This window comes from Astatotilapia calliptera, chromosome 9, assembly GCF_964374335.1.
Source record: "Astatotilapia calliptera chromosome 9, fAstCal68.1, whole genome shotgun sequence".
NCBI classification, from domain to species: domain Eukaryota; kingdom Metazoa; phylum Chordata; class Actinopteri; order Cichliformes; family Cichlidae; genus Astatotilapia; species Astatotilapia calliptera.
The window spans coordinates 21,507,713-21,535,023 of NC_137430.1; the positions used below are offsets into that span (position 1 = coordinate 21,507,713).

The 27,311-nt window shown below is 42.8% G+C and overlaps 1 protein-coding gene across 1 annotated transcript in view; it reads right to left on the minus strand.

Moving 5' to 3' along the window:
- ptprn2 (protein tyrosine phosphatase receptor type N2) overlaps positions 1-27,311 on the minus strand; it is a 158,708-nt gene that overhangs the window by 96,269 nt on the left and 35,128 nt on the right. The window contains exons 4-10 of the mRNA XM_026179794.2: positions 24,448-24,704; positions 21,735-22,188; positions 21,323-21,619; positions 21,021-21,061; positions 20,079-20,503; positions 15,892-15,978; positions 7,261-7,340 (exon numbers count right to left, since the gene is read on the minus strand). Of these exons, the coding sequence (XP_026035579.1) occupies positions 7,261-7,340; positions 15,892-15,978; positions 20,079-20,503; positions 21,021-21,061; positions 21,323-21,619; positions 21,735-22,188; positions 24,448-24,704 (1,641 nt within the window). The remainder of the gene's footprint in view (positions 1-7,260; positions 7,341-15,891; positions 15,979-20,078; positions 20,504-21,020; positions 21,062-21,322; positions 21,620-21,734; positions 22,189-24,447; positions 24,705-27,311) is intronic.

Genomic DNA, 27,311 nt, shown 5'->3' on the forward strand with positions numbered 1-27,311 from the left:
TGCGTTTCACCCCCTACTCATTAATCTCCCTCCATTCGCTGATAGCTTCGTTTGGTCCACTAGAAATCGCTTTCAATTATTCATGCCTATTTACCACAAATACCTTGGAGATGGAATTAGCAAACAAACAATGCCAGGCGACACTAATCCTCGTCTACAGCAAAGATCCTTTAATGCACTGGAGATCAGGCCGGCTGTTGACAGGCACCTGTTACTGTCTTCAGCTGCTTCGCAACAGCAATGTTGACACAGTAAATGTGTTTACGGGAGCAGCGCAGCCCTGACCTTACGCTAAAGGTGCAGGGATAATGCAAAGGAGAGAAGAATAAGTAAGAGGAGGAGAGCATGGAGAAAGGACAGGCGAACGACTGGCAAGGATATACAGGATAAAGACAAGTGTAAGACTCGGCCCGATTCGTGGGCTGGAACACTCTCGGCTCTTCAACGCAGTAGCAAATGTTGTACCTGACACCTTTTTTTGTATGAGATGAACACAAAAGTCAGCGATGATGAAAGCTCGCTCTTTGGGCCAGGGACGTGGATAAAAACTAGATGTTTCAAACCGATTTATAGACACCAAAATGCTCTGATAAAGCATTTGTAATAGCTGTCTTTGACAATTTGAGTGCTTTTTTTTTTTTTTTTTTTTTTTACTGGAGGCAGTTGAGGCGGCAGGAAAAGAAAAAAAAAAAGAGGAAGAGGCGTCATGACCTTGGAATTAAAAAGACATATAATACCCTCGTAGAGAAAGAAAGTTTCCACTAAAATAAAGCGAAAATATTTAGCAGCTTACAGTGAGTAACACAACTCTGGTTATCTAGTGCCCTGCAGCTAGCAGGCACACAGGCGCGCGCGCACACGAGCGCTGTGTGGAGTGAATAAATTTCGGTTTACCTAGTGTAACAGACAGCGGCCGTTTCTGAGATCAACAATGCATAAACGTTAAGACAGAAAAGTGAGATATGTCATATCGAATGAGCATCACTGTGGATTTATGTTTGTACAGGCGCATGTGTGTGTGTGTGTGCCCTCTAGCAGACAGGGAGATGATGCAAGGGAGCCTGGAAAGGTACTACTGAGACTGAAAGCAGATAGTGAGAGTGACGGTTTAGATGACTGAGTGCTGGGCTCGTAGCTGAATGACACACACACATTTTCTCACACACGCATGCACAGAGCCAGGGGCAATGCAGGAGAAGAGACTGAGGAAGACTTTGATCACCGAACTGAGCACATTCAAGCACTCAACCAGAGAGGGCAGCCAGTGATGAGGAGGAGAGAAGAGAGCGCCCAGGGAGGGAGGGAAGGAAGGAGGGAGGGAAAGAGGGAAGAAGGGGGTAGGGTGGGTGGGGGAAGAGAGGGATCGGGTTGTTTTCTGACCTCTACGCTCATTGATACAGATGTTAAGGCATGAACACACAGACAATCAGGCATCCGACATGGATTCTACCAAGCAAAAAAAAAAAAAAAGACAGCTTTTCTTGACGTGTTTCTTGATAGTGGAAACCCATGCTGACAAAACTAATTTCATTCCAGCTGTATGTGCCTGGACATGAGCACACCAAAGTGGAGGAAACGTTCGGAAAATTAAATTCACACTTATTTCTTTAGCCTCTGGCGGCTTGCTGACTTCTGAATGGTAAATATTACAATATCAAGCAGAAACCAGATACACAAACGTGTCGCTCTGGAATCCCTGCGGCTTATGTTACCTTTGCTGGCGGCGTGTGACCGAAAAAAAACACCAAAAAAAACCAGGCGGCTGTAGCACTACGGAGCCGTCCTGCACGCCTGAGATGCAGGTGGATAAACCATTGTGCTGTTTGCGAAGAGAGCAGGTAATTATCGCTGGCATTTTGACAAGTGTTTGCCAGAGTGAAGGTCAACTCTGTCTGCGTGGGAGATCTATGCTAATCTGCTCAGCTGGAAAAGACTACCACTCACCACTCGAACGGTAGCTAGCACTATTATGCAGCCACAGCTACTATGTTTTCACTTCAGAGTTGTCTGCAAGGGTGTGTGTGTGCAGAAGAGTGTGTGTTTGTGTGTGTGTGCCTGCAAGCAGAGCGGAGAGAAGAAAAAAAGGAAAGAGAAAAGACAGACAGAATCAGACAGGAAGACAGACAAGTGGAGTGAGATGGAAAAGGAACCCGGTTAAATTTAGGCTGGCTCTCTTATGGTTTTAGAAAAAACACCAGTCAGTGTGGTTCATTTCATATCGTGTAAAAATCTCTTTCTTTTAAGGTAAATGGCTCAGATTTCCATCCAAATGAAGACAGAAAAGTGAAAAATAAGAATCCAAACTAGTGTACGTCGCTGCTCTTTAGCCTTTTTTTGGTGAAAAATAGAGTTGGGTGCATACAGGATAAACAGCTGGGCGCCTTTTTTCCAATAGGATGTCATTAAAGTCTTGCAGAAGAAGGAAGCGCAGTGAGATGGCATAACTGAAAACACATCAGGCGAATCTCAAACAGTGGAAAACAGTGATGAAATTATGCCACATTCTATTTGTTTCACGTATTAATCTGAATGTTTTCTGCTCCACACAGAAAACATCTGATGCCTTTTTTTTTTTTTACGAATAACCATTTATGAAAATATAGAAGGGGCCGCTCATAAAGTCGCCTACGGGGGAATTATGAGCTGAATCTGCAGCTCTTCCTGGTTTTTTATGGCTCTTCACAGTGAGATTGCACTCTTTCTTTAGCTGTTGGGCTCCTAGAGAATCGTTTTCATCTGCAGAAGGCAGCTGTATTCAGTAAAAAATAGCAACTTAAAACAACTGTATACTATCTGCTCGCCCCTGGCAGTTTTTTGCTTGTGAACAAAGTTGAGAATTAGGCCCCTGAAGAGTTCTGATGTTTTCCTCAGGAGATGGTAGAGACCAAAAACAGAGACCGCTGGCCTTTCATTGGGAAGACTGATCATAATGTTGGCGGTTTAATGGTTTATCATACCAGCATACATGACAATAGTCTGCTTAGAACCTGTCTTCATATTAAAAAAGCAAGTCTACTTACTGTTTTTCAACTTTTCTGCCCCATCAAGGGGCAAGCACTTTATTTTGGGAAGGATTTTTAGGTGCATAGCAATTCAGTTTTCCTCCTGGTAAAATCCTCAGGAGTTTTCTCACCATCATCTTCCCTTTGACTCAGCAATCTCCATTCTGCTGTCACTTACATGTGAGTGAAAGAGTGTGTGTGTCAGATAGACAGAAGCGGAGGCAGAAACACGGGGGCAGACTTTGTCTATGTCCACATCTCTGCGTGTCTGCCTCGGGTGACAGCCGTGTGTCAGGGTCTCTGCTCTCTGCTCCAGATGGCCCAGCAAGTTGCTCCCGGGGTGCCCAGACTCTCAGTGCTCATTGACCAAGGCTGGGGTTCTCACGGCCTGGGGGCCTGTGGACTCATTGCTTCGGCCTGGCCTCTGGGGCCTTTGAGGCCTCCGAGGGGCTCCGGGGTCGCCCAACCGTGACAGCCAAGACAATAGGAGTGTCCTCACCCTGCTCCCCACCCACCACCTACAGCCCCTCTCAACACACAGTCACACACCCCGGTGTTTGGCCTGGACATCCTCGATCCCCGCAGGCAGACAGTTGCCGTGTCATCCAGCATTAGTTTTCCTCCCAGCTAATCAATAAAATACTTTAACGTGTAGGTATGATAACTGTGTTGCAAAAATGCATCGTATCTCATCTTTATCAATTTAAAAAAATATATAAAATAAGTCATAATTATAGAAGCTTTATAAAACACCCTTCCTACACATAAATCCACCTCCTCACCGTGAAGAGCGCAAACATGTAAGTGGATCAAATCCATCACCAGCTACAAAACGTCGCTTTTCGGTGAGCAGAAGCAGTTCTGACAGATCTATTTCCCACTGACTGAAGGTGATTTACATGTTTAGAAATCACTGAGAGGAAACAAGAAGGCAAAAAAGAGAAAGAAAGTGGAGTTCTAAACAACACATCTCAACACTGGTTTTAACAGCTTGGCTGCCACTTCATCAAATATTGAATAAATCATTTTCTTGGCACAGTATGAACACAGCTGCAAAAAAAAGAGAGAGAGAGAAAAAAAGAACAAAATCACACACACCAACACGCACACGTCCACACGCACATGCTAACACGGACACACAGAATGCCTTGTAGTTTTGATAAAGCAGCAGCTTTCTCTTTTGTTTTGCAGCCGAGCAGGGATTAGGCAGTGCGGGCCTTTGTCCTGCAGTTTTCCAGTTGAGCAGAACACAAGAGCCTCTACCTCCACTAATACAGTCAGACCTCCCAGCAGGCCTTTCACCACACAGCCGCTAAGAACCTGCTGCCTAAAAGATGCTTTTCAATGAGTTATCAAATCTCCTCTATACTGTCCATGCCTTTCAACCGAGTCTCTTTGTCTATTCTTTTCAATGGAGCATTGAACACATCAAATAGAACTGATGGGCAGATAGATGGACAGCAGAATGTAGCAGAGCCATATTAACCTCTTTCAGACACTGCCGAGTACAGTAAAGGTACTCGGTTTAACGTATAACAAACCTGACTGAGAACTTGCTAAATTGGAGTCGTTTTACCATTTTTATTTAGCCACACAGGACAGTGAACAATTTACTTGTTAATCTAAAATAATAAGGAAAAGATTTATTGACAGTGAAAATGATAACTTGTTGCAGCTCCGACAGTAAGCAAACATTTTTCTGAACAGCATTAAAACAATATTTTAGTCCACAGGAAGATTAATCGCAAGTCATTTTCAAAGCAAACACTCTCAACGCTTATTCAAGCGCCTGAAATATGAGTATTTGCATCTTTTTCAGTTTGTTTCATTACTCTAATTTCTTTATTGCTCTCCACTCTCGGAGCATGTGAGTCACATTTTAACTTCTTCCTTTTGGGACCAAACTCTATACCGAATAATCAATAATGGAAATATAGTAATTGTTAGTGGAAGCCCTCAAAACCAGTCTACAACACAAGTAGTGCTAAAACCGTCAGATGTTAGTCGACGGGAAAATTAGATGGCAACAGCTTCTCTTCATGCAAAATATCAAAAGCAGTGCATGAAAGCCGTCATTTAGTCAACAGTGAAATTGAATAAAAACGATTCTGATTGCCACTGAAGTCATTTACCGAGAGCGATCCTGAACATTTATGTTTATTCGCTCCTCAGTTGTAAAGATTTGCTTCTTTTTCTATCATTTTAAAGTGAAAATCTTCTTGTTACTGGTGCATTTGAAAGAGTCTCCTGCAATCATCGCTTGCAGCAAATTTATTGAGGAAAATTGACTTGTCTTTACGGGCATCTCTGTTTTCTCTCATGTTGGTGGCAAATGACTAATTAGACCTGTTTAATGGTTATTGATCTGCTTCAGAGAAAGATGATTTTGTTACATTCTCACCATCGTTCTTGGGTTTTGTAGTTTCACGACTGCCATCAGACTGGATGTGGAGGCTCTCAGCGGCAGGTTGGGCACAGAGTACAGCAGGGGTTTCGATGAGTTCATTAGGAGGCCACGTCATTTATGCACAGTCACACATAAGGCAAAGGTCAGCCAGGATTACCCAGGTGGCCACTGCATGTGGGTGTCAGTTTGATTTTTAGACTGCACTTTAACCATGCTGTTGCTCCACAACCTGGTAACCGCTTTGAAATCACCACGCCTTTGCTGCACTGCATTGAATTCGGTGTCACGCATGCTCATTTGGAGCTGGGAAACAGCTACAAAGCGACAGTTTGTGCATGCACTTCAGATTGCTTTTAATATCGGGAGGCGAGTGGGAAGTCCACTCCACTTCACACTGTGGTGGAAACAGAGGGTGGGCAACAAGGTAGGAGGGGGCGCAGGGAATAAAGCTCTGGTAGGATTTAATCTAAGGTCACCGGGGGGACACACGGAGAGAGGATCCAACCAGTCAGCTATCTCTAAGTGCTATTTCTATACTTTTTATACATTTCCGAGCTGAAACTCTTCGGTCTACTGGGATAAAAGAACAATGCATCCAAGGGGAAGTAGCTTGATAAGCTCCGTCTGTTCACTTTTACAAATTGCTATTCAGGTGGGCTGTATTCATAATTCATCAACATGGGTCAGGCTCATGATCATGTTGACTTAACATTTGGTCTGACATTTCAGCCCTGCTCACGCCTGTCATTAGCTCTCGCCACACGCTACCTCATCAAAGTCAGTCACACAAGCGAGGAGGGGAGGGAGGAGATGAAGAAGAAAAACAAAACGTTAACACAGAATAAAAAAAACCCAAAACGATACAGTTTAAAAATAATACCTCGTGCATACAACGCCCGCGATATTTGTTCAGTTGATTGTTTTGTTAAACAAACACTGCAAAAGTGGGATGACGGCGCGGGATAAAGATAGACACACACCGTAATCCGGCAAACACACGCGCGTGCGAAAACGCACCCTTAAACCCGCTGAACCGAAGCTCAGCCCCCAGCTCAGGCTTTCTTGCGGTAAGTCTGTATCATCAGCCATCATCCAGCGCTTCCCTAATGGGAAACGAGTTGGTGCCAAAAAAATGTCGCCGCGCAGAAAAACTGGAGCAGCAACACATTTCTGCCAATAACAACACCACCATGTTGATTCCAGTGGGGTGATATTGGATGATATTGACTGTTGGGAGTATTGCTGTGCTTCTCAAAGTCATTTCCGACCAAAGCAAGGACATCGACACACATCCAACACATAGGCGCACTTGCTGCACGCACTAACACCAACGCCGGGCTAATCGGAGTGCAGACATCGAACAGGAGAGTGGAGGCAGCGCATACTGACAACCTCCTTTCTGTGGGTGACAGCTCTCCATCAGTCTACATCAAACAAGTGCATACATGCAGGCACACTCACACACAAGTGTACACTCCGTCTGATTGGCCGTTGCAAACCTGTTTCAACCTGCCACCAAATAAACTGTGCTGTGTACTATATATGTGTGTGTGTGTGTGTGTGTTTGCAGAAATAGCAGGTGTGCACGCTGAGCTCATCATCTCTGTAACTGATGGTCATCTGTCATCGCCCGGTGTTGATAATCTTCTTAGGGACGGGGGTTTGTCCGAACAAGATGAACACCAGCCTATCTACTGTATCGGGAGAAACTAATCTGTGCTCTCATTTACTGGAGCCCAGACTGTCACAGAGTGGTCCGGCTGGTAAAAATTAGATGAATCGCAGTGAAGGTTGTCAATGGGACGATTGCGTGAGGGCGACATGTGAGGAAATACGGACTGCTGCTCTTACCTGCAACTTGAACTAGATCTGCAGTGGTGACGTTCTTGGGGTTCGGACCGACTCTGAACGTCAAGGCAGGGCCAAGGACGCTGCAGATAAACAGCAAAGGAGAAACAGAATGAGCAGGTTTTTGGAAAAATGTGAAGACGCTCAACAGCTCAGGTCCATGATCTGTGAAGATCGAACTACGGGTGAGCTTAGCATAAAGACTGGAAGCAAGTAGAATCAGCCATTCGAGCTCGATGTTTACAAAATCTCTAACAACTACTGATTACTGTAATATTACACAAATAAGAAATGTCATATGAAACGCCTGTACAGCTGCTGGCAGGTTAGATTTTTACACTTCTAAATGATATTTTGATAGTTACCTTAATAAGGAAGTAGGAATAGAAAGTAACAACTTCTCAAAAAATATAGAAACATGCAACTGTAAAACCAAACTATAAAATGCACAGAATAAAACGTTGAAATTACTTCCACCCTGTGACATGTAAACCACTCTTCTATGGGGCCACCTGTTCAAGTGAGAGTCACAATATGAAGCCCCCTAGTGGACGGTGAAGTCACACACATTTTCATAAAGTAATCAGATTAAATTTTTCGCTGTAGAAAGAAGTTTTCGTCCCACGCAGAGTGTACAGTGGACGCTAATGTTTATGTCACTTTTGAAACTTAAAGTAATGTAAGTACTTCCACGCATTAAATGCTGTATGGTCATACTTTCCCCCACGCCACGCTCCATATTATCCGTTGTTGATCTACACACGTCTGTTGAGATCTACAATGGATAATATGGAGCGCGGTTGTACGTCATTGTCATGGGACACTCTCACAAACAAAATCACGGTTTAGTAACGCAGTATTGCAGTAACGCAGCGTGCTTACGGGAAAGGAACAGTAATCTAATTACTTTTTGCAACAGTAATCCCTTACTTTACTTGTTACTTGAAAAAAGTATTCCGATTACAGGAACGCATTCTCTGGTCTGATCAAAACATGTGAATCCATCCACATGAGTAATAAAGGAACAGCCAAAATTACCAAGTGTTAAAAGCAATGTTGTATGTAGGAATATGTTTAAAAATATGTATGTTAAACAGAGATGTGATTAAGTGTTTGGGAAAGCAGAACATTTTGGGGGAAATGACTCCTATAAGCAGCACAGCAAAGGATCATAAAGATGCTAAATATTGACTCAGAAGCCCTCAGGCATATGTTTCACCAACAGATCAGAAATATTAAGAAGAGAAACTGTAAATTACCCAAAAAACAAACAAAACCTCCCCCAGAAAATATGTGGAGTGATCATGATTTCTGTTTTCCTTTCAAGCCTGAAATTGGCCAAAGAGCAAAGTACAGTCATGAGCGGTGCGCCTTGTTTTCCCTTCACCTGCGGTAACCTGCCTGTACTCTCTGCACCCATTTTCCTCTGTGTGGTCAGGAGTCAGCAACAGACTTCTCCCCCTGGAGGAGAATAAATGTTGAAGGTCCCCGAGGTTAGCCATAAAATAAAATCTAACAACCCTAGCAGACTCGGCGAGACCGCCCAGCAATGGTCAAGGGAAAAGAAAACCTGTGAAGCAATGTGTAAAGAAAAAAATCCTACTCATGTTTAGTGTAACCTCTTAAGATCCCAAATGAAATGATTTTTTCTAGAAGCAAGGAGACCATTTTTAACAACTAAGAGAGCAAACACACATCGACTGCACAGCAGTGAGTGTGGCTCGCTTTTAAACACGGACCAGCAAAGCAAAAGTGGGAAAAGGTAACCAATGTAGCAATGAGGTCATTTTCCTCAAGACTCAACATTAATATTAAAGCAGTGACGACTGAGACGCCGACAATGAACAAACAAACGATCATCACTTCCCAAATTTAGTAAAAACATGAAAAGGCCAGAATGAGCAATCAGCTTATTATCAAGTACTTTTATTATTTCATTCAGTCACAAATGGCTCTTTTTTTTAAGCAAGTGAAAATTTAACCACCGAGGTGCAAAAATTTGCACCTGTCTCTAATACAAATCTGCTTATTTGAACAATTTGTACAATAAAGACCAATTTTCTTTGCTTCTAGCGTAGTGCTAGGCTTTATTCTGTCTTCTTTAAGATATTATTACCGTCACATAAAATTGTTCTATTTCTTCTTTCTTTATGAGTACATTTTGTCACTTGTTTAAAGGAAACAAGACTTCTGGAATAATGAAGTAATTTAACACTGGTACACAGAGGAACCTGTTACAGATTATTTCTGTGTTAGAAGTTTGTCCATGCAGTGCAGATTTGTCCATGATGTGAATCTCCTTTTCCACCACATGCCAAAGCTGCTGCACTGAGATCTGCTTACTGTGGAGGGCATGTTCAAGAAACCAGTTTGAGATGTTTGAACTTTGTGACACGGCACTGATGGAAGCAGCCAACAGAAGACCTGTACGCTGTGGTGATAATGGGATGGACAACAATTCTCAGGTAGGCTGTGGTGTTTAAACAATGCTCAGTTAGTAATAAGGTGCTGAAAGTGTGCCAAGAAAATATCCCCTACACCATTACACCACCACCAGAAACTTGAATGTTTGGTACAAGGCAGGGTGGAAGCACGCTTTCATGTTGTTTATCCCATATTGTGATCATACCCTATCCGAATGTCATGGCAAAAATTAAGACTCATCAGATTAGGCAATGTTTCTCCAGTCTCCTGTTGTCCAATATTGGTGATCCTCTGTTGACTGTGCCCTCAGTTTCCTGTTTTTAGCTAACAAGAGGGACACCAGGGGTGGTCTTCTGCATACCTTGATTGTAATGAGTTTTAATTTGCATTGGTGTTGCCTCCTATCAGCTAAAAGCCATTCCTCTCTGAGCTCTGACATCAACAACGTAGTGGTTGGTGTGCCTCATTTTAGGACTATTCTCCGAAACCTCTAGAGATGGTTCTGTTGGGAAATCTCAGCAGTTTCTGAAATACTCAGACCATGACACATTCAACTCACCTAAATCACCCGTCTTCCCCATTCTGATGCTTAGTTCAGACTTCCGTATGTTGTCTTGGCCACGTATACATGTTTACATCCGTTGAGTTGCTGCCATGAGATTGGCTGTTTAGCTATCTGTGCTAAAGAACAGTTGAATGTTGAACTTAATGGAGGTATTAAGTTCTTAATAAAGTGATTGCTGAGTGTATAGTAAAAGTGATAAAACCATAGACTTATTTAGTTGCATTCAGACTGTATGAGCTGTATGTGGCTGTACTTTTCTTCTCCCCAGTTTTTATGCTAAGCGGAGTTAAGCTAACCAGTTGGCAATGCTTATCTTACTCTCTAAGTAAGTGAAGAGAGTGGAGACAGCTTTAAAGAAGTCCAATGAGTCTGAAAGAGCTAAAATTAAGGAGATAAAATGTGTTTAGTGTATATGACTTATATAACAGCACATGTATAGATGTTTTGTCCATAATTTACTGACAGACGACAATAAGTAACACTGAAAAGAGAGCGTGTGGGGGTCCCATTTTTGGCATTTCAGTACATCATCATGTCGGAATTGTTATGTCCAGGAAAGTGCACGTACATTTCTAGTGTACTTCCTGCCAGACTGTACAACAGAGAGCGAGATTCATCAGACTGCCAGAGTGCTGTGACCCAGACCCACTCACCATCAGTCAGCCTGGTACAGAGGCAGCAACGCTCACTCGGCCAGGAGCAATAACACGGGCAAATACCGCCAGACAGACGGACCCAGCCGTGCACTGATGCATTTGTGATCAGGCACACACACACACACACACACACACACACACACACACACACACACACACACACACACACACACACAGAGGTCTGAAGGAAATATGTCCTTCTCTAACGCCTTCACCTGGCCTCTGTTTGCTCTCGTAAATGTCAATGTTTCCACAATCTTTACCCCTGCCTTCGTCCTCCTTGGCCGAGGCTGTTCTGCCTGAGATCTCAATGCATCTCAAATTGAACTGACGTGATTTCTTTTTCCCTTTTTTTTTCAAACCGCACAAACCCTATTTAAATATGCTGGGAGGCGGGGGGAGACTGCCACAGTTGGGAGATGAAGTTAAGATAGATAAGTTATCTAGAGGACTTCGCACTGCCTCCTGTGTTATCGGATGTGTGAGCTTGGACTTCATATTAGCTCTGCTGGTGGGACACGAGGAGTATGTACGTGCAGAGCGCTTGGCGGGATATTGGCAGGATGTGTTTGTGTGTGTGTGTTCTTGCACAGACTGTGTGTGAGGATGGACCAGTGAGTGTGTGTCCCACTCCCCCTAGTGTTTCTAGAGAGTAAAACCCTTACGTCATCTGAAAAAGGAACATTTCATCCCCTGCCCATCATCATCCAGCTATTTCAAGTCTCTTTCAAAAGGGGAATATTTTATGCTGATTATCGTAGGAACAAGCTCAAACATAATTGTGTTCGGCATCTCAAAATCTTAACGGCGCCCAGGCCTCCTCTTCTCATACTCTCTGTCTGAAAGTCTTTTCTGCCTGCCTGTTGTCGTATTTGAGTATCTCTCCTCCTCCTCTCTTACCATCAGAGCTCATCAGAACGAGTGTGAAAGAGAGACCCCCCGAAGCAGGGCGGCGTGCTCCGACCCAGCTCTTGTACTCCAGCCGACTCATATTCAGACAGAGGCTTTCAAACACTCACCTGTCGAGGCCGCACAGCACAAGGCACAATAAGCTTGCATCATGTCCTTCGCCTCGGCTATTTCTACATGAATGCGCTTTCATTACTTTGTAAAAAGGAAAAAAAAGGACGCAGATAAACAAGTCAGACAAAGAGGAAATTTGCTGTATTCTTTCTTCCATATCAGAATGACGTGATGTGTTTCGGAAAGCTTTATTTCAAGCAACTGTGTGGTTTTCACACTGGCTAAATGACTATAATGAGCAGGCACCATTGACACTGTACACTCACAGAAATGCTGAACCATATAACATTTAATTCTCTTTTATGAATATTATGAATTAGTTATTAGTTGCAATGAACTCACGTACATGCAGAGAAATACTGCTGGGTAAGTTTTATAGTGTAAAAAACAATGATGATGGTTTTTCAAGCATCTGTGGCAACATTCGTGGGGATATTGATTTTCAAAGGACACTGGGGACAAAGGTATGTGTGGTTTATTCCCACTGATTCTAAAAACACGTGTATTATTTCTGTGTTATCATTATGACTCCAGAGAAGAGGACACATCGTCATTTGTACATCTTTGTATGAACCCCCCACCCCCACTTCACTATTGTGACGTAAGAAAAAATTCACTGCTTGTTCAAATACAGTGGGGCAAAAAAGTATTTAGTCAGCCACCGATTGTGCAAGTTCCCCCACCTAAAATGATGACAGAGGTCAGTAATTTGCACCAGAGGTACACTTCAACTGTGAGAGACAGAATGTGAAAAAAAAAATCCATGAATCCACATGGTAGGATTTGTAAAGAATTTATTCGTAAATCAGGGTGGAAAATAAGTATTTGGTCAATAACAAAAATACAACTCAATACTTGGTAACATAACCTTTGTTGGCAATAACAGAGGTCAAACGTTTACTATAGGTCTTTACCAGGTTTGCACACACAGTAGCTGGTATTTTGGCCCATTCCTCCATGCAGATCTTCTCGAGAGCAGTGATGTTTTGGGGCTGTCGCCGAGCAACACGGACTTTCAACTCCCGCCACAGATTTTCTATGGGGTTGAGGTCTGGAGACTGGCTAGGCCACTCCAGGACTTTCAAATGCTTCTTACGGAGCCACTCCTTTGTTGCCCGGGCGGTGTGTTTTGGATCATTGTCATGTTGGAAGACCCAGCCTCGTTTCATCTTCAAAGTTCTCACTGATGGAAGGAGGTTTTGGCTCAAAATCTCACGATACATGGCCCCATTCGTTCTGTCCTTAACACGGATCAGTCGTCCTGTCCCCTTGGCAGAAAAACAGCCCCATAGCATGATGTTTCCACCCCCATGCTTCACAGTAGGTATGGTGTTCTTGGGATGCAACTCAGTATTCTTCTTCCTCCAAACACGACGAGTTGAGTTTATACCAAGAAGTTCTACTTTGGTTTCATCTGACCACATGACATTCTCCCAATCCTCTGCTGTATCATCCATGTGCTCTCTGGCAAACTTCAGACGGGCCTGGACATGCACTGGCTTCAGCAGCGGAACACGTCTGGCACTGCGGGATTTGATTCCCTGCCGTTGTAGTGTGTTACTGATGGTGACCTTTGTTACTTTGGTCCCAGCTCTCTGCAGGTCATTCACCAGGTCCCCCCGTGTGGTTCTGGGATCTTTGCTCACCGTTCTCATGATCATTTTGACCCCACGGGATGAGATCTTGCGTGGAGCCCCAGATCGAGGGAGATTATCAGTGGTCTTGTATGTCTTCCATTTTCTGATGATTGCTCCCACAGTTGATTTTTTCACACCAAGCTGCTTGCCTATTGTAGATTCACTCTTCCCAGTCTGGTGCAGGTCTACAATACTTTTCCTGGTGTCCTTCGAAAGCTCTTTGGTCTTGGCCATGGCGGAGTTTGGAGTCTGACTGTTTGAGGCTGTGGACAGGTGTCTTTTATACAGATGATGAGTTCAAACAGGTGCCATTCATACAGGTAACGAGTGGGGGACAGAAAAGCTTCTTACAGAAGACGTTACAGGTCTGTGAGAGCCAGAGATTTTCCTTGTTTGAGGTGACCAAATACTTATTTTCCACCCTAATTTACGAATAAATTCTTTACAAATCCTACCATGTGAATTCATGGATTTTTTTTTTCACATTCTGTCTCTCACAGTTGAAGTGTACCTCTGGTGCAAATTACTGACCTCTGTCATCATTTTAAGTGGGGGAACTTGCACAATCGGTGGCTGACTAAATACTTTTTTGCCCCACTGTATAGTGAAAACTTGAGTTTTATGAACTCATGTCTATGCCTGTTGTTACGTTACGTTTAAATCAAACCACAGCAACCAATCTGATAGTTTGTCTTCAAATTAATCAAAGAAGGTTTTTATTCCCTTTGTAAGTTGAACTTTTGTAAACATTATATATTGTAAATATTGTATACTTCTTTAAATTCTGTAAACAGATTAAACTCAGTGTAATCCTAATTCATACTACATTTTGTGGTGCTCATATTCAACTCCATATTTCTATTCCTGGACTCTACTAGAGTAGCTGTGCATGAATCACAGTTTATAATCATGTGTATTCATTTTTATACTGAGCCTTAATTGGTGCAGTCAGCTTAGTGAGTGTTTGAAACAAACTGTTTTGGCTCCTCTCACTTCTTCTTATTGGCTGCCCCTCACAAACCAAAGATCTGACCAGCAGGTACGTCTGCGCTCACTGCCAGAGATAACCATATTAAGCATTATTAATCATCTCTGTGACAAGATGAAGGTAGAACTGTGTAAAATTGGGTGTTTAGACCAGCCTGAAAGCATGTGGCTACATGTAATGTGATTACTTCCTATTGTAATGGTATAGATATGACAGGAAATAAAGAAAAGCATAATAATTGCACCTTAAGTAGCACTTTAAATGCAGGTACCTGTGCTGTACTATCCTGTAGTCAACTTTCACTCAGGTCTTTCACCCCTTTCTAAACGAATAATAGCCCACAGCAATAATACCCTCTAATTGGGTTTGAGTGTCAGGAGTTGATTCTGAGTGATATGAAATGACAGGTATAATAACAAAATGAACGAAATCAGCGCCGGCACTATGCTACGTCCTCCTCGTCCTCCTAAACCCAAAGGTTGGATTTAAAGATCGAGATCAGAACGCCTCCTTGGCTACATTTATTTTAAGGCCCCTGTGCGCATTTTCGATGCTTAACAGTAGATACAGAACGCTCTGATAGTTTCACCCTCTCAGGAACTATTATCTGAGCCCGAATACTCTGTATCTACAGTTTCAGTGCAGCCTCACGCTGCACTGCACCGGCTTTGGTGTTCATATGCTGCGAGTGTTACTGAACCACCCAGATTTTACTCCTCCTGCAGGAGTGTCTTGAAAGGCTTGTCAGATCTTCGGCGAACATGTCTCCTCTGCCTCCTACATGGTCTGACACCAAGTGTACAGCAGAACCATGGTACAAGCACAAAACAGCCTGGGTTCAAGGACAGTTCGCCTGCTCATTAATATATTAACCGCCTCCTGCTGACTACTTTCTCGTTTTCCAGCTCTCTATTCACTGCTTGCTTCCCTTTCGTTCGCTTCCTCTCTTTGCTTCTAACGAAAAATCGTTTGATGGCTTGACTGCTCTCTTTTTTTGACAAGGCGCACAGTGACAATAGCGGCTAGGCAGTGTTTTGAATACAATGGAGACATCAGTATGTGTCTGGAGGTAATTAGGCCTGATTTCACTCCCCGCGAGAAGTCAAACACTCCGAAAGGTCAAAAAAACAACAAACGCCTACAGTTTGTGGCAGTGTAGCAGAGCATTTTCACAATGCTCAGAGCAACTGGACAACCTTCATTCGGCTTCCTCATCCTCAAAGGCACAAAACAAAACATTTCAAATGAGGCCAATTATCCTCTGTTCGATGTATGGTTTGTAAACGGCACGGTAAATCATTATTTGCAACAATGTGGGATGTTTTTTGTGTCTGTACATACGAGAGCTGGGTGAGGTCTGCAACATGGAGGCTCAATCTCTGGGTCAGATGCTCCATCAGGTCCGTGCCCTGGTCAGTGGTGAGGGAGCTGGGGGTAAACACACACACACATACACGGAGAGGCGTCAAATTTTTAGGTTCACACCCATACAACATACAACCGTTTAGCCATTAAAATGTAATTTTTTTTAGGGAGATACTGTCACAATTCATACCCACAATTGGGTCATTGCACACAAGCGAATGCTACGGTCGTCTGAATGGATGTGCTGCACGCATTTGCAGACACATACAAACACAAACAAACACACAAAGCACCGTGCCGAGGGAAAAGGGATCAGCTGCCTCTTCAGGCTTGGTAAATCACCTGCTTTTTTCCAGCAATGAGACAAACAATAAGGTGCAAATGGAACCTGCATGAGGTGTAATGGCTGTATCATATGGACGCTCCTTTCTCTCCCTTTCCTTCTCTCATCTTTCTTCTTCTTCTTCGCCTACATTGGCGTTCTCTCACCGACGCGCACGCACACTCAAAAGTAAAACACGATAACACAGAGAACACAAACAGCCGGGCACGCACGCGCCCTCACGGTGAGATGAGAATAATAAGGTGCAAATGGAATGGAGGTGAAGTGTAATGGTGGTCTGATAAAGCCATGCCTCATCTCAGCTCAGTCCACGGCTGCTCTCTCACTGGGAGAGTAAATCGGCAAGGAAATAGACCAAACAAAGGCAATCTGCTGGCCAGCGCGTCGTATGAAGAAATGAGGAGGGCATCCACACAGACCCACTCAGAAAGCCACTTTATTGTTGACAGCTTAACCTGGAATCACCGAGACTGCCGAGTAACTGCAAGGTGACATGCAGGACCAAAAAAAAAAAGTCATGGATCATAATGAGACATCGTTCAAATTTTGTTACCACCTCATTGCGGAGAAATGTGAAATAAACTGGGAAACAATTTCATGCTGCACTGGATATTGAGTGCAATATCACTTATGTGTTTTTTTGTGTTTTTTTTAAGATACTCGGCATCATCTTGAAGTTTAAAAAAAATGTTTTTTTTTCCTTTGGACATACTCTAGTCAGAATTATGCTGACATATTTTGTTTAGCCTGCATTTGACACCACATTACAGAAGCTTTTCTTCAGCAGAACAGTGTGCCGTGCATGAGCGGCTGATTCACTCCACCTTTGAGAGAGTGGGAGGTTCTTTCTTTTTTTTTTTCCCTACACTTTTCGAGGGGTTTTGAAAGTTAAAGATTCAACCAAGCAATTCCAGACACGTCTGCATCCCTCTGTGGTAATTCTAGCAACAGGAGTGACTTGGTTGTTGATGCTAGCACTTTTCCCCTTGGGTTTCTCTCTGTCTCCTTCTCTTCTATCCATACCTTTCCATTTCCCCCTCCACATTCACCATCCCATCCTCTTGCTATTCCCCAAACCCCCCACTACCACCGCCACAATGTCAGGAGCTGTCAGATAAGCAGGTTTGCGTAGCGTCACTGCAGGGTGCAAAGAAGCCGGGGATAACAACTGTGCAATCATGAGGTCTGCAGCAAAAGCACAGACACCTGTACAGGCCAACTATAGGCATGCACTAGGTGGGCTGAGGATAGACAAGAAGGAGGAGGGGCAGACATTTCACTCAGAAGGTGACCTGTTTCTTTCCCCTGGCACACACTCGCCTACTAAATTGTGTGTTGACGTCTTAATCTGCTACTCCTATTTGTGTGGCAATAAGGTGACAAAGACTGTACCCAGTGGACCTTTATGAGAGTACGTGTGTTGAACAGGTGAAGGACAACCCTCTGACACTGGACTTGATAACGCTATAAAGGGATTTGAGAAAGGGCCAGGGGCGAAGACAGAGTCGATAGGAACTTATCTTTGCTGAGCTTGAGAGGTAAGAGAGAAGGAGAGAGAACTTGGCTGCCTTTGCTGACAAAGTATCATCATTAAAGCTGTAATACAACACAGTAATACCTACACACTGAGGGATCTATCAGCCCTGCTTTTCTAATCAGGTACAACACACAAAAAGGATTTCTAACTACAGTATCCTGTAGCATAGAGAAGTGGTTTTGATAGAGGATGCATGCAGTTTAAGGTAAGCTAACAAAGAAGACATTTGCTGAGTATCAAGCTCTGTTAAACAAGTCTGTCTTGAAAGAAGTGCGTCACTGTATCACCAGTAAATGGAGGCAGCTGTAAAGTTATAATTATAAGAGCCCAATGAGGAATAAGAGAGGGACTCGTGCTGTTGCTGATGTTAAACACAAATGTTATTGATGATGGCTGTACTGACATACAAAGTATTTCTGAAATTTATGGGTCTGCATTGCACTGCATTGTCAGGGACAATCATGTCATCCCTTTACATACTACAGCTCAATGTTTTCAATCCTATACTGCAATTTATTTTTGTGGAGATGCAAACTGCAACATCCAGTGTCTCATCCCATGACATTTGTCTCCAGGTTGGTATAAAAACACCACAAAATACAAAACACATCATGCATTAGAATTTAATTTAAATTCTAATAAAGGCTTCTAGTTTTTTTATGGCTAGTCAGATTATATATATAGTAATGTGGAGTAGCATGAGGCACTGGTGCTTACCCTAACATTAGAAAGAAAAGAATTAAAACTGAACAATTAATAAAGACTGAACAAGTATAGCCTGTTTGGAAGGGATACCAAGAGAAATCATCTAAAAAGAACATGGCAGCATGGCTTAAGTTTGAAAAGTTGCATCTTCTGGAACAATGTCCTCTGGACAGACCCACAGTGGAAATGTTTGACTGTAATACACAGCACCATGTTTGACGAAACCAAACACAGCATATCAGATGTCAACCGGTGGCTGAAGGGTATTGATTTGGGCTTGTTTTGCAGCCACAGCAGCTGGGCACCTCTGAGTGAGTGAGTTGACCATGAACTTTGTATAACAAAATATTCTTGAGTCAAATGTGAGGCCATCTGATCCACAATTAAACCTCAGCCCAAGCACAGCAGCAAATCTACAACAGAATGGCTAAAAAAGAGAAGAATGAAGGTGTTACAATGGTCCAAACTGCAACCCTCAGCCTGATTGAATTGCTGTGCTGGGTTATTAAGAAAGCTCTGTAAAGAAGAGTGGCGAAAATTCCTCCACGGTGAAAGCGAGCACTGCTAAAGGTGGTACTAAAAACTATTGAATTTCATATTACTGTAAAGTAAAAGTTATCCGTGCACTCAAATTTCATCAGTCACATCCAGCCTACAAGTTTTCTAGATAAGAATCCTTCATTTTCTATACAATCTTAATTGTTATTATTTATATCATTATTTATGTTTAGAAGCATCAAATGGACTTTTCCACATGTGTGGGTTTCACAACCATGATCAGTGTGTGTGAATGATGATCATTTATCTAAAACAGGAATCCCACTGGGCTTTGTTCTTGGCCCACTTCTCTTTAGTTTATGCTTAAATGACTTACGCAGAAAAGATTTTCTCAGCATTTGCAGTCCATCACAGCAGGATTTAAAAAGCTCTTGTCTTACACTTAACATCCCATTCAAGAAAACAGCACTAGTTTGGTTCTCTTTGTTTTAGAGATGTCAACTATTCCAACCTAAAATTTAGAAAGATATTAAAATTGTTCCAAAAAGTGGGAGAAACTTTTTGGGATTTCCTTACCTGGATGATTGAGCATGCATCAAGACATTAAAAATGTGCACTTTGTTGCAAAAGCAGATTCAGTTATTAGTCATTAGGGTGATATCTGGCTCCCAAGCAGCATCTCTGTATCAAGCAAGCTTAATTTAGTGATATGTAATTGAGCAACTAATAATATGAATAGGAAGTTGATAAGATAAGGCTGCAGTCATGTTGTTAAGGAAATTACATTTGCTTTAACAATATAAACTCAACTATCTGTCTAAATAATCACATCTAAGGTGTTCAGTGACCTGGTGGCTCTTATCAGGGCATCTGGCTCAGTAAAACATGGAGCCCCTCATCCATAAATCCTAATTTAGACAAACAGGTTTTTCTGGTCAACAGCATTACTGTGATCTTCAGAAGGCTTAGGGTTTAGTTTGGATTTCATTTCACCAAAAAACCTTTGTCAAGTTTAGGAAAATATGAGAGGTAGTAATTTCTTATATATGTATAAACATCATATGTTTGAATCATACTTACTCTGTGCCGGTGATGATGTAGCCAAAGTGTCTGTCCTTCCCTCTGCTGGAAAACTCCTTCACTCCCACGTGGACCAGCTGGGTTTTGACTTTCATGTCCTTCTTCTGTGGCTCCTCCAGCTGCTTCCTTCCTTCTGGGCCTTGAATCCTCTGCATCCACTTGTCAATGTCAGAATCGACCTGAACGTCAGGGTCCTCTGCCCCACCGATCAGCCGCAAAGTGGACCCTTCCTTCGCAGGTGCTGTCATGGTCTTCTCCTCCCAGCGGTGGGGGACGGGAACTTGGTCTTGCGTTGTGCGGCTATGCACGTTCTCCAGTCCTACCATTTTCTGGAGCGGGGCTGGTTGCCCACTGTTGACCTCTGGAGCGTTACCAAAGGGCTCCATGTTGAGGTAGTCCAGCAGCTTGGAGAAGAAGGCGGTATGCTGTTGTGAATCAAGAATGAATTCTCTTTAGAATAGTGGAGACATTTCCCTTTTAGGTCTACCTACACATTACTTTTGTCTCCTTACAAAAGAGAATTAATCAAGAGAAAGTCTGTTATCAGCAACTGAAAAGATATGAATTTGTTCTGCATTCACCAGCGTTTCTCAGTGTAACTGCCAGTCCAAGGTCTAATAACATCTTTTTATTTTACCAATTTTAAAGGCTGCTTAGTAGATTTACTCATTTACCATTGTTAAACAAGAGTTTTGTGACATTGTGCAAAATAATTCTGATTTCAAAACGCTGGGGTCAGACAACAATCAAGGAATTTTCTACGTTTCTGCAGCTGCAAATTTGCTTTCAAGTTCTAATAATGCCAAAGTAAATGGTAGTCTGCACAACTTTCAAATCATCCCCGTTTTAAAAGTGTTCAAAAGAAAATAAAATGCAAGTTTGGACATGTCTCACTCCCTGAGAAACCAATTTGTTGGTTGGGCAGATTAATTTTACATTCACCTTGTCAACGGGCTCTTTGTCTGCGCCGTCTATTTTCTGGCCTGGAAACAAACACAATATATGTGAGCAGATTGTGTGAAAACTGAAGTACTCTTTTGTATTTAGCAAGGAAAAACAGTTATGACTCAAAATGAAAGACTCAAAAATACCTCTGGCAGCACTTTGAACAGAAATTACATAAACAAAGCCTTACTAAAGCATCTTCAGCTTACAATGTCTTATTCTGTCTTATATTTATATGCTCATCACTACCATGAATGCTGCAAGCTTTTATTCTCTCTTTCACCAGTAGACATACGGACCTTGCTGTTTCATTCTCAGTGTGTTTTTCTGGTTTAGATCCTGCTCTTTATCTGATTTCAGGTCCTGGTCCTGATTCAAATGTATTGCTGCCTGGGGCTCCCTGTTACCCTCCATGTTCCCCCTGGAGTCAGTGGCTCCTGGTCCTGGCTGAGCTTCAAGCGCAGGGCGCTCCACATCCACCTCCCGCAGAGCTCCTGTGATGACTTCAGCCAGCTGGTCCAAATCTTTGCCCATCAAAGCATCCATGTTGATGCTGTGCCTCCCCAGTTGGTTTACCAGATTCTGGATGAATCGCTCTGGACAGGAAAAGAAGGGTTGCTAGAGCATTTATAAATGCATTAAAAAAAGCACCAAAATGCTAAATTTTCCTGAAAATGTAGAGGAGAAAAAAGCAACTATAATTGATCGTACCATCCATGGCCCTAAGAGGCTGTTTTGCGGTGAGTCGGTTCGAGTCAGCCTTGAATAGCAGTTGGTCTAGATTAGGCTTTTGGGCTTTGGAGCCAAAAGCAACCCGAGTCTGTGGCTCTGTGTGGTCGTTTAAAGCTGGTCGCACGTAGCTGAGGTAGTGGAGCTTTCCTTTGGGCCACATCGCCTCGCCACCTGGACTGCCCTGCTGAGTGCCTGGTGCCCCGGAAAGAAGCCGTTCCATATGGCTGGAAAGCAGCGTGCTCTTTCCTGGGTTCTGGTTGGAGTAAGCTTTACTGAGCTTGGGATGCCTGCCCTCTCCACTCTGTGTAACGACTTTGGTGATTGGAGGCTGGCCGGCTCCTTTCTGAAGACTATAGATTGTGGTCTCCTTCCAGCCCTGCTTGGGCTTTGGCTGGCTGGGCTCTGAACGGTCATCGGATTTGATGTCTTCTTTCTACACACAACACAATATACTCAGTATACCACATTTAGACAATTGTCAATATGTCACACATTTTCACCAAGCTAGCCTATAATGGATCGGCCTGTTAGTAAGTTGTAACTATGACAGAGTGAAGAAAACTAACCTCTAAGTAATATCATCCACCAGATCCACCCTGGTCCATCTAAGAGTAGGCTTAGGCTTAGGAGTAGGGTTTGGGTGCTATTAACATTGCACCCAAACCCTACATGCAAGCAACAATGAATGGATATGTACTATTGGGTCTATAATTGGTTAGGCAAAGACACTATTTTTGTAGTTTTGCCTCTGTTCCTCGCTGTGAAACTGCTTCCCAAATGTCGGCTGTAGGGTTATATATTTCTCGAAGTTAAGCTAAAGCTAAGACCATGTAGCTTTTTAAGGTTAAAGATGGATAACAACAAGCTTTAAGCAATATTTCTGTAGGGCTGTATGTAATTAGAAAAGTGTCTTTTTAATGCTAGTTATGTGTTAGCTTAACTAGCATTATCTTCGTACTAGCTAACCTACACACTGGGAGTTAAAATAGTGCTTAGACATAAAGAATTATAAATCTTTTCATCTTGCTAAAAGTATTATTAGCTTTAGCCCTTAATGTATGGAGTATGATGATTTGAAGCCATGTCACTATGCTATCACTGTTAGCATGCTTAAATACAAGCTTGTGAAACTGCTAGCATGGCTGTAGAGTTTGTTGCGACATATCAGTCATATGATAAGTATAACCTAGTATTTTTTTCTTTGTGACAACATTGAAATGGGTTGTACTGGGTCAGCATTGTTGTGACAGGCTTCAGTATAAAAAGAGAAGCAACCTTAGCTCGACGAGACGGAACAGGATATGAATGTGGAATCCAGATCAAAGACAACTGCTCTTGGAAATTGCATTATGGAAATCATAGATGAGATAGTGTCACTCAAAGAGTAATTTCATGCATTTCCACAGCACACAACAAACTTTAAAAAATATAACCCCTCTATCTGAGAGGTAGCAGCAATGCCTTATCTAAAGAGAGAGAGAAAACTGAGTCATCTGATTTAAAAGTTCGTCATATGAGTATATATTTGACACATGATGAATAATGTATTTACATTAAAATGATACAAAGATGTTTAGAGGCATTTTAACCATTTGGTATTGTAGCTGTTATTAATATTGGCACCAAAATGTGTGATTGTGCTCTAAGAGAGGAAGAAAAATAATTCCTCTAGTGTGAATCATAAGAGCCCACACTTCAATTCAGCATACAGTATATCCATTCCACTGAACAGCATCATTATCCATGTTGCTTTTGCACTAATACTAGCTATCTCCCTTGCCATTTTCCGTCCTTCAAATGTATATAGAGAAAATGTCAGTCTTTCCAACCCCGCCGTACTGAGAGGTTATAATGGCATTAGCACAGCAAGATGGGGGCTGCTCTGCCATTCATGCTAACCATGTTTGCCTTTTTCCATCACACCACACAACAAAGGAGCTCATTTCATCAATAAGGAAGGTCCTGAACTCTTCAACTTTGCATTATGGCTGCACTGACACAGCAGCAGGAAGCAGCTCGGCTATGAAGGATGCGGAGCACATTTCACACAAAGCCCGGGTTCCACCCGAAATATAAGGACTGAATAATGTAAAGAGGTGATGGAAGATCTTTGTATAAAAAGGCTCCCAGCTCAGTGGGAGAGGAAGCGAAGACAGAAAGCAAGAAACAAAGGCAAAGTAAAGACAAGAGGGCGACCCCAGCAGAAGGAGAATACTGACACTTTGTCAAAAGAAGTGGGAAGAGGCCCTTCTATAATTTAGCCAAGAATATGTGACGCTTTATGTTTACTTGGACGATATGGATTCCTAAATCCTAACCTTAATGTTGCACCTACTTTTACATGAGCCATTAAAGCATATTTCAGTTTAGTATGTCCCTGCCATAAAGTTGAAGGACTAGATTGAAACACATTAAATGGCAGACAACCTGACCTTTAGTCCTGACACTACTTCCTTCTTCATCATTTTTCAATCATTTAGATCCAGTTGCTTCTTAAATGCCTTTCCCACCATACGTTATCAACCTGTCATGTAAGGTTCTGCAAAATGTTACAATTAACTTTAACATTATCCTACCACAAGCCTTTTTTCAGCCCTTCTGCTTTTTTGGGTCATTTTTATGTGTTTGTTACTGTTCATTTCACTTAGATGCCCAGCGGCTCCTACACATTTACTCAGTGCTGGATTCTCACTTGAATATTGGCCACCTCATGTTGGACTCCAGGTTGTCCATCTATTTCAGCCCGAGGCAGGAAGCCCAGTCCCGTCAGGTACTTATGAAGGTTTCTAGTCAACTCATCTTGTCCAGGCCTCAGTTTCCTGTCTCTGGAGCTGCTGTAGGTGGTCAGGAGGCTTGGAGGGGTGGCTTGATGGTGGAGGGGGATGTTTTTCAATTTGGAGAGCTCTCTGGAGATGACCTGCTGAGTGATGTCATCCTGCCATGTCAAACCTGTAGAAAAAAAAAGAAAAACAAAAAAGAAGTAATATTAAAATATGATAGTTTTATTATATTGTTGCTTACACTGTTCTGCTGTTCAGCACGGAGAACTATTCAACTGTACAAGACTTCAGAGAAAGTGTTATACTGTAGTTCTCTCAGCATTGCAGAGTAAACATTATGGTACAAAACAGCAAGGATAAAGGATGAAAGAACAGAGGAAGTCCAAAATTATGACAAGCTAAACTGAAGACATGACTACACGTGCACACATGTAGGGACACATGTCTGCACATACATGTACGGACACGCACACACACATATGCGCGCACAGCACAGCCCATCAACAAGCACGGGGAGAATGTCACACAGTGGCCTGACGCCGTGCCAACATCCTTGCTAATTGCCAACACATAGTTGGGATGCAGAACTCCTGGGCAGGGGCAAAGCACAGTGGTGCCAAGACCAGATGGAGCTACCCAAGCAAAAAAGATACCCAAAACATGGCCCCATTCCCAATGAGCCAAGAGACACAGGATTCCACTGGCGGAGAGCGATGAAACACCAACCATATTATATTTTAAAAACAAGAACACACAGACGACATGGCGATTGCAGAGTAAGAGTGTTTTACAATGAGAATCAATTAATTGCTGCCACACAGCTAACTTTTTTTTTTACCAGACTCTAAAGAGGTTTCTACCTAAAGAATCCAATGCTGCTCTTGGGTTTAATAAGGAAACAGACTGTGAAGTAGAAATCTGTGAAGGAATGAGCGTTTCAACACTGCAGAATGTCTTCATTAGCCGGATTTCTCACCCATACACGCTGGATATTCTCATAGATATTCATAAGCACCAGATGAGGATCTGAGCAATGCAGAGTAGCTACAGATGCCTCTAGTCATTCTTGGCAGCAGTGAATGGAGCACAAAGCAGCGTATGTTGTCACTGTTCTGGAACGCAGCTCAGCCATCCATCCGTACAACAATGACAGTTAACTACCCGTGGCTTACGCAGTGTGGTGTATACTTGCTATATATTACAGTGGTGATCATCATTTATGCCATCATCAGCGGGCAATGGGAGGATCGGGCCTGGCTTCAGCCCTAAAGGATCCATATGGCACCTGCAGTTTACTGTAGCCGGTTAAATAGGTTCAAGTGGTAAATGCGCAATGGCGCCGCAACAGGATGAGGCCGGCTTCATCGACTGTGACACCTCTATCCCCTCTGTCTCCTGGGGAATGCGTTCATTTCCATACATACCAATGTTTTGTCTGCGTGCGATGGGCCCCACTTGAGGAAAAAAGTATGCCGGCACAAATTACAGAATCAAAATGAGCCATTTTATAAAAGAAAAAAAGTCAGGGAGAAAAGTGGTGGGGCCTTTACGGTTGGGCTCCTCTCAATCAACCTCTCCGCTGATTATCCTGGCACTGAGGAGCTAAATGTCATGCAAATTCATCTGTAAGTCCAGAGAAAGAGCAGGTTCCATCATCAAGTGCTGCCGCTTTTCGCCTGTTAAGGATAGCATCCCGTCTCAGGCAAATGCCTCAGTTAATTAACGCCTTGCCATTAGTGCAACAGCTTTCAAACAAGCAAGATATTTCTGTTGGCCTCCTGTCTGTTTTCTGTGTGACAGAGGGAGAGGGAGTGTGTGGGGGGCTCCTAAATATTCAAAGCCTATTAGATGGGATCCTGTCTACATGACTTGTTGTTTCATGTGGTGTTTTTTCTTTTTTTGAAATGCAGATTTTTCCCTTTCCTTCACTTCTTTGCACTAACTGATTTAAAGGCATTCATGGAAAAGAGCTTGAATTACTTAGCAGCAAGTTCTGTTTAATTAGTCGAAATGTGAAATGTGTCAATCTGAATTTGATAAGTGCATTAAATCAATGTAGGCTCTGTTATATGAATGCACATGCTGTATGAGTGCCATTTGTAACATACTGCTGCATTTGCTGTGGGGTTCATGTTAGTACTCAGAACTCAGTACTCTCACACCTCAATAAATAAAATTTAATGAAAGCGTAAAAGCTCCAGCCCCACCTAGATTTAGCTATTCTCGTCCCAGTTAAATGCTAATATATGTTTATATGGTGCATAGAACATCTACAGTACAAGAGTGCAAAGACGTGTAGTTAAACTGGAGCAAATAATTTGCTCTGAGTCAAAGCCTGCAGCAGAAAGTAGCCAGAGTCACACTGAATGATTGAGTAGATCCCCCGTGTTTTCCTTATAACAACTCCAGTTTTCATGCAGCACATTAGCCTGTAAGTGTATCTTTTCTCCCCGCTGCTATCTAGCTAGGCTGTGAAGGAACAGACAGAGTGGAACATGGTGAACAACAACAGCAGTTTTAGTTGCTTGTTTGTCAAGGAAAGCAGGTTTGCGCAGGATCCGAAGCAGGACCACGAGTAACCTGTTGTTTCCGTACCGCTGGAGGGACACGATGTCAGTTTATGGTCACTGAGTCTCCCTGACCGATGATTCCTGTCAATAGAACTAATGCAACTGTCACAGTGCATCATCTTATTTGACTTGTCTGTATGAGACTATGTGCTGCTCTACAGAGGGTCACGAAATCAATCAACTTTAGGTTACTGCAGTTTGATATG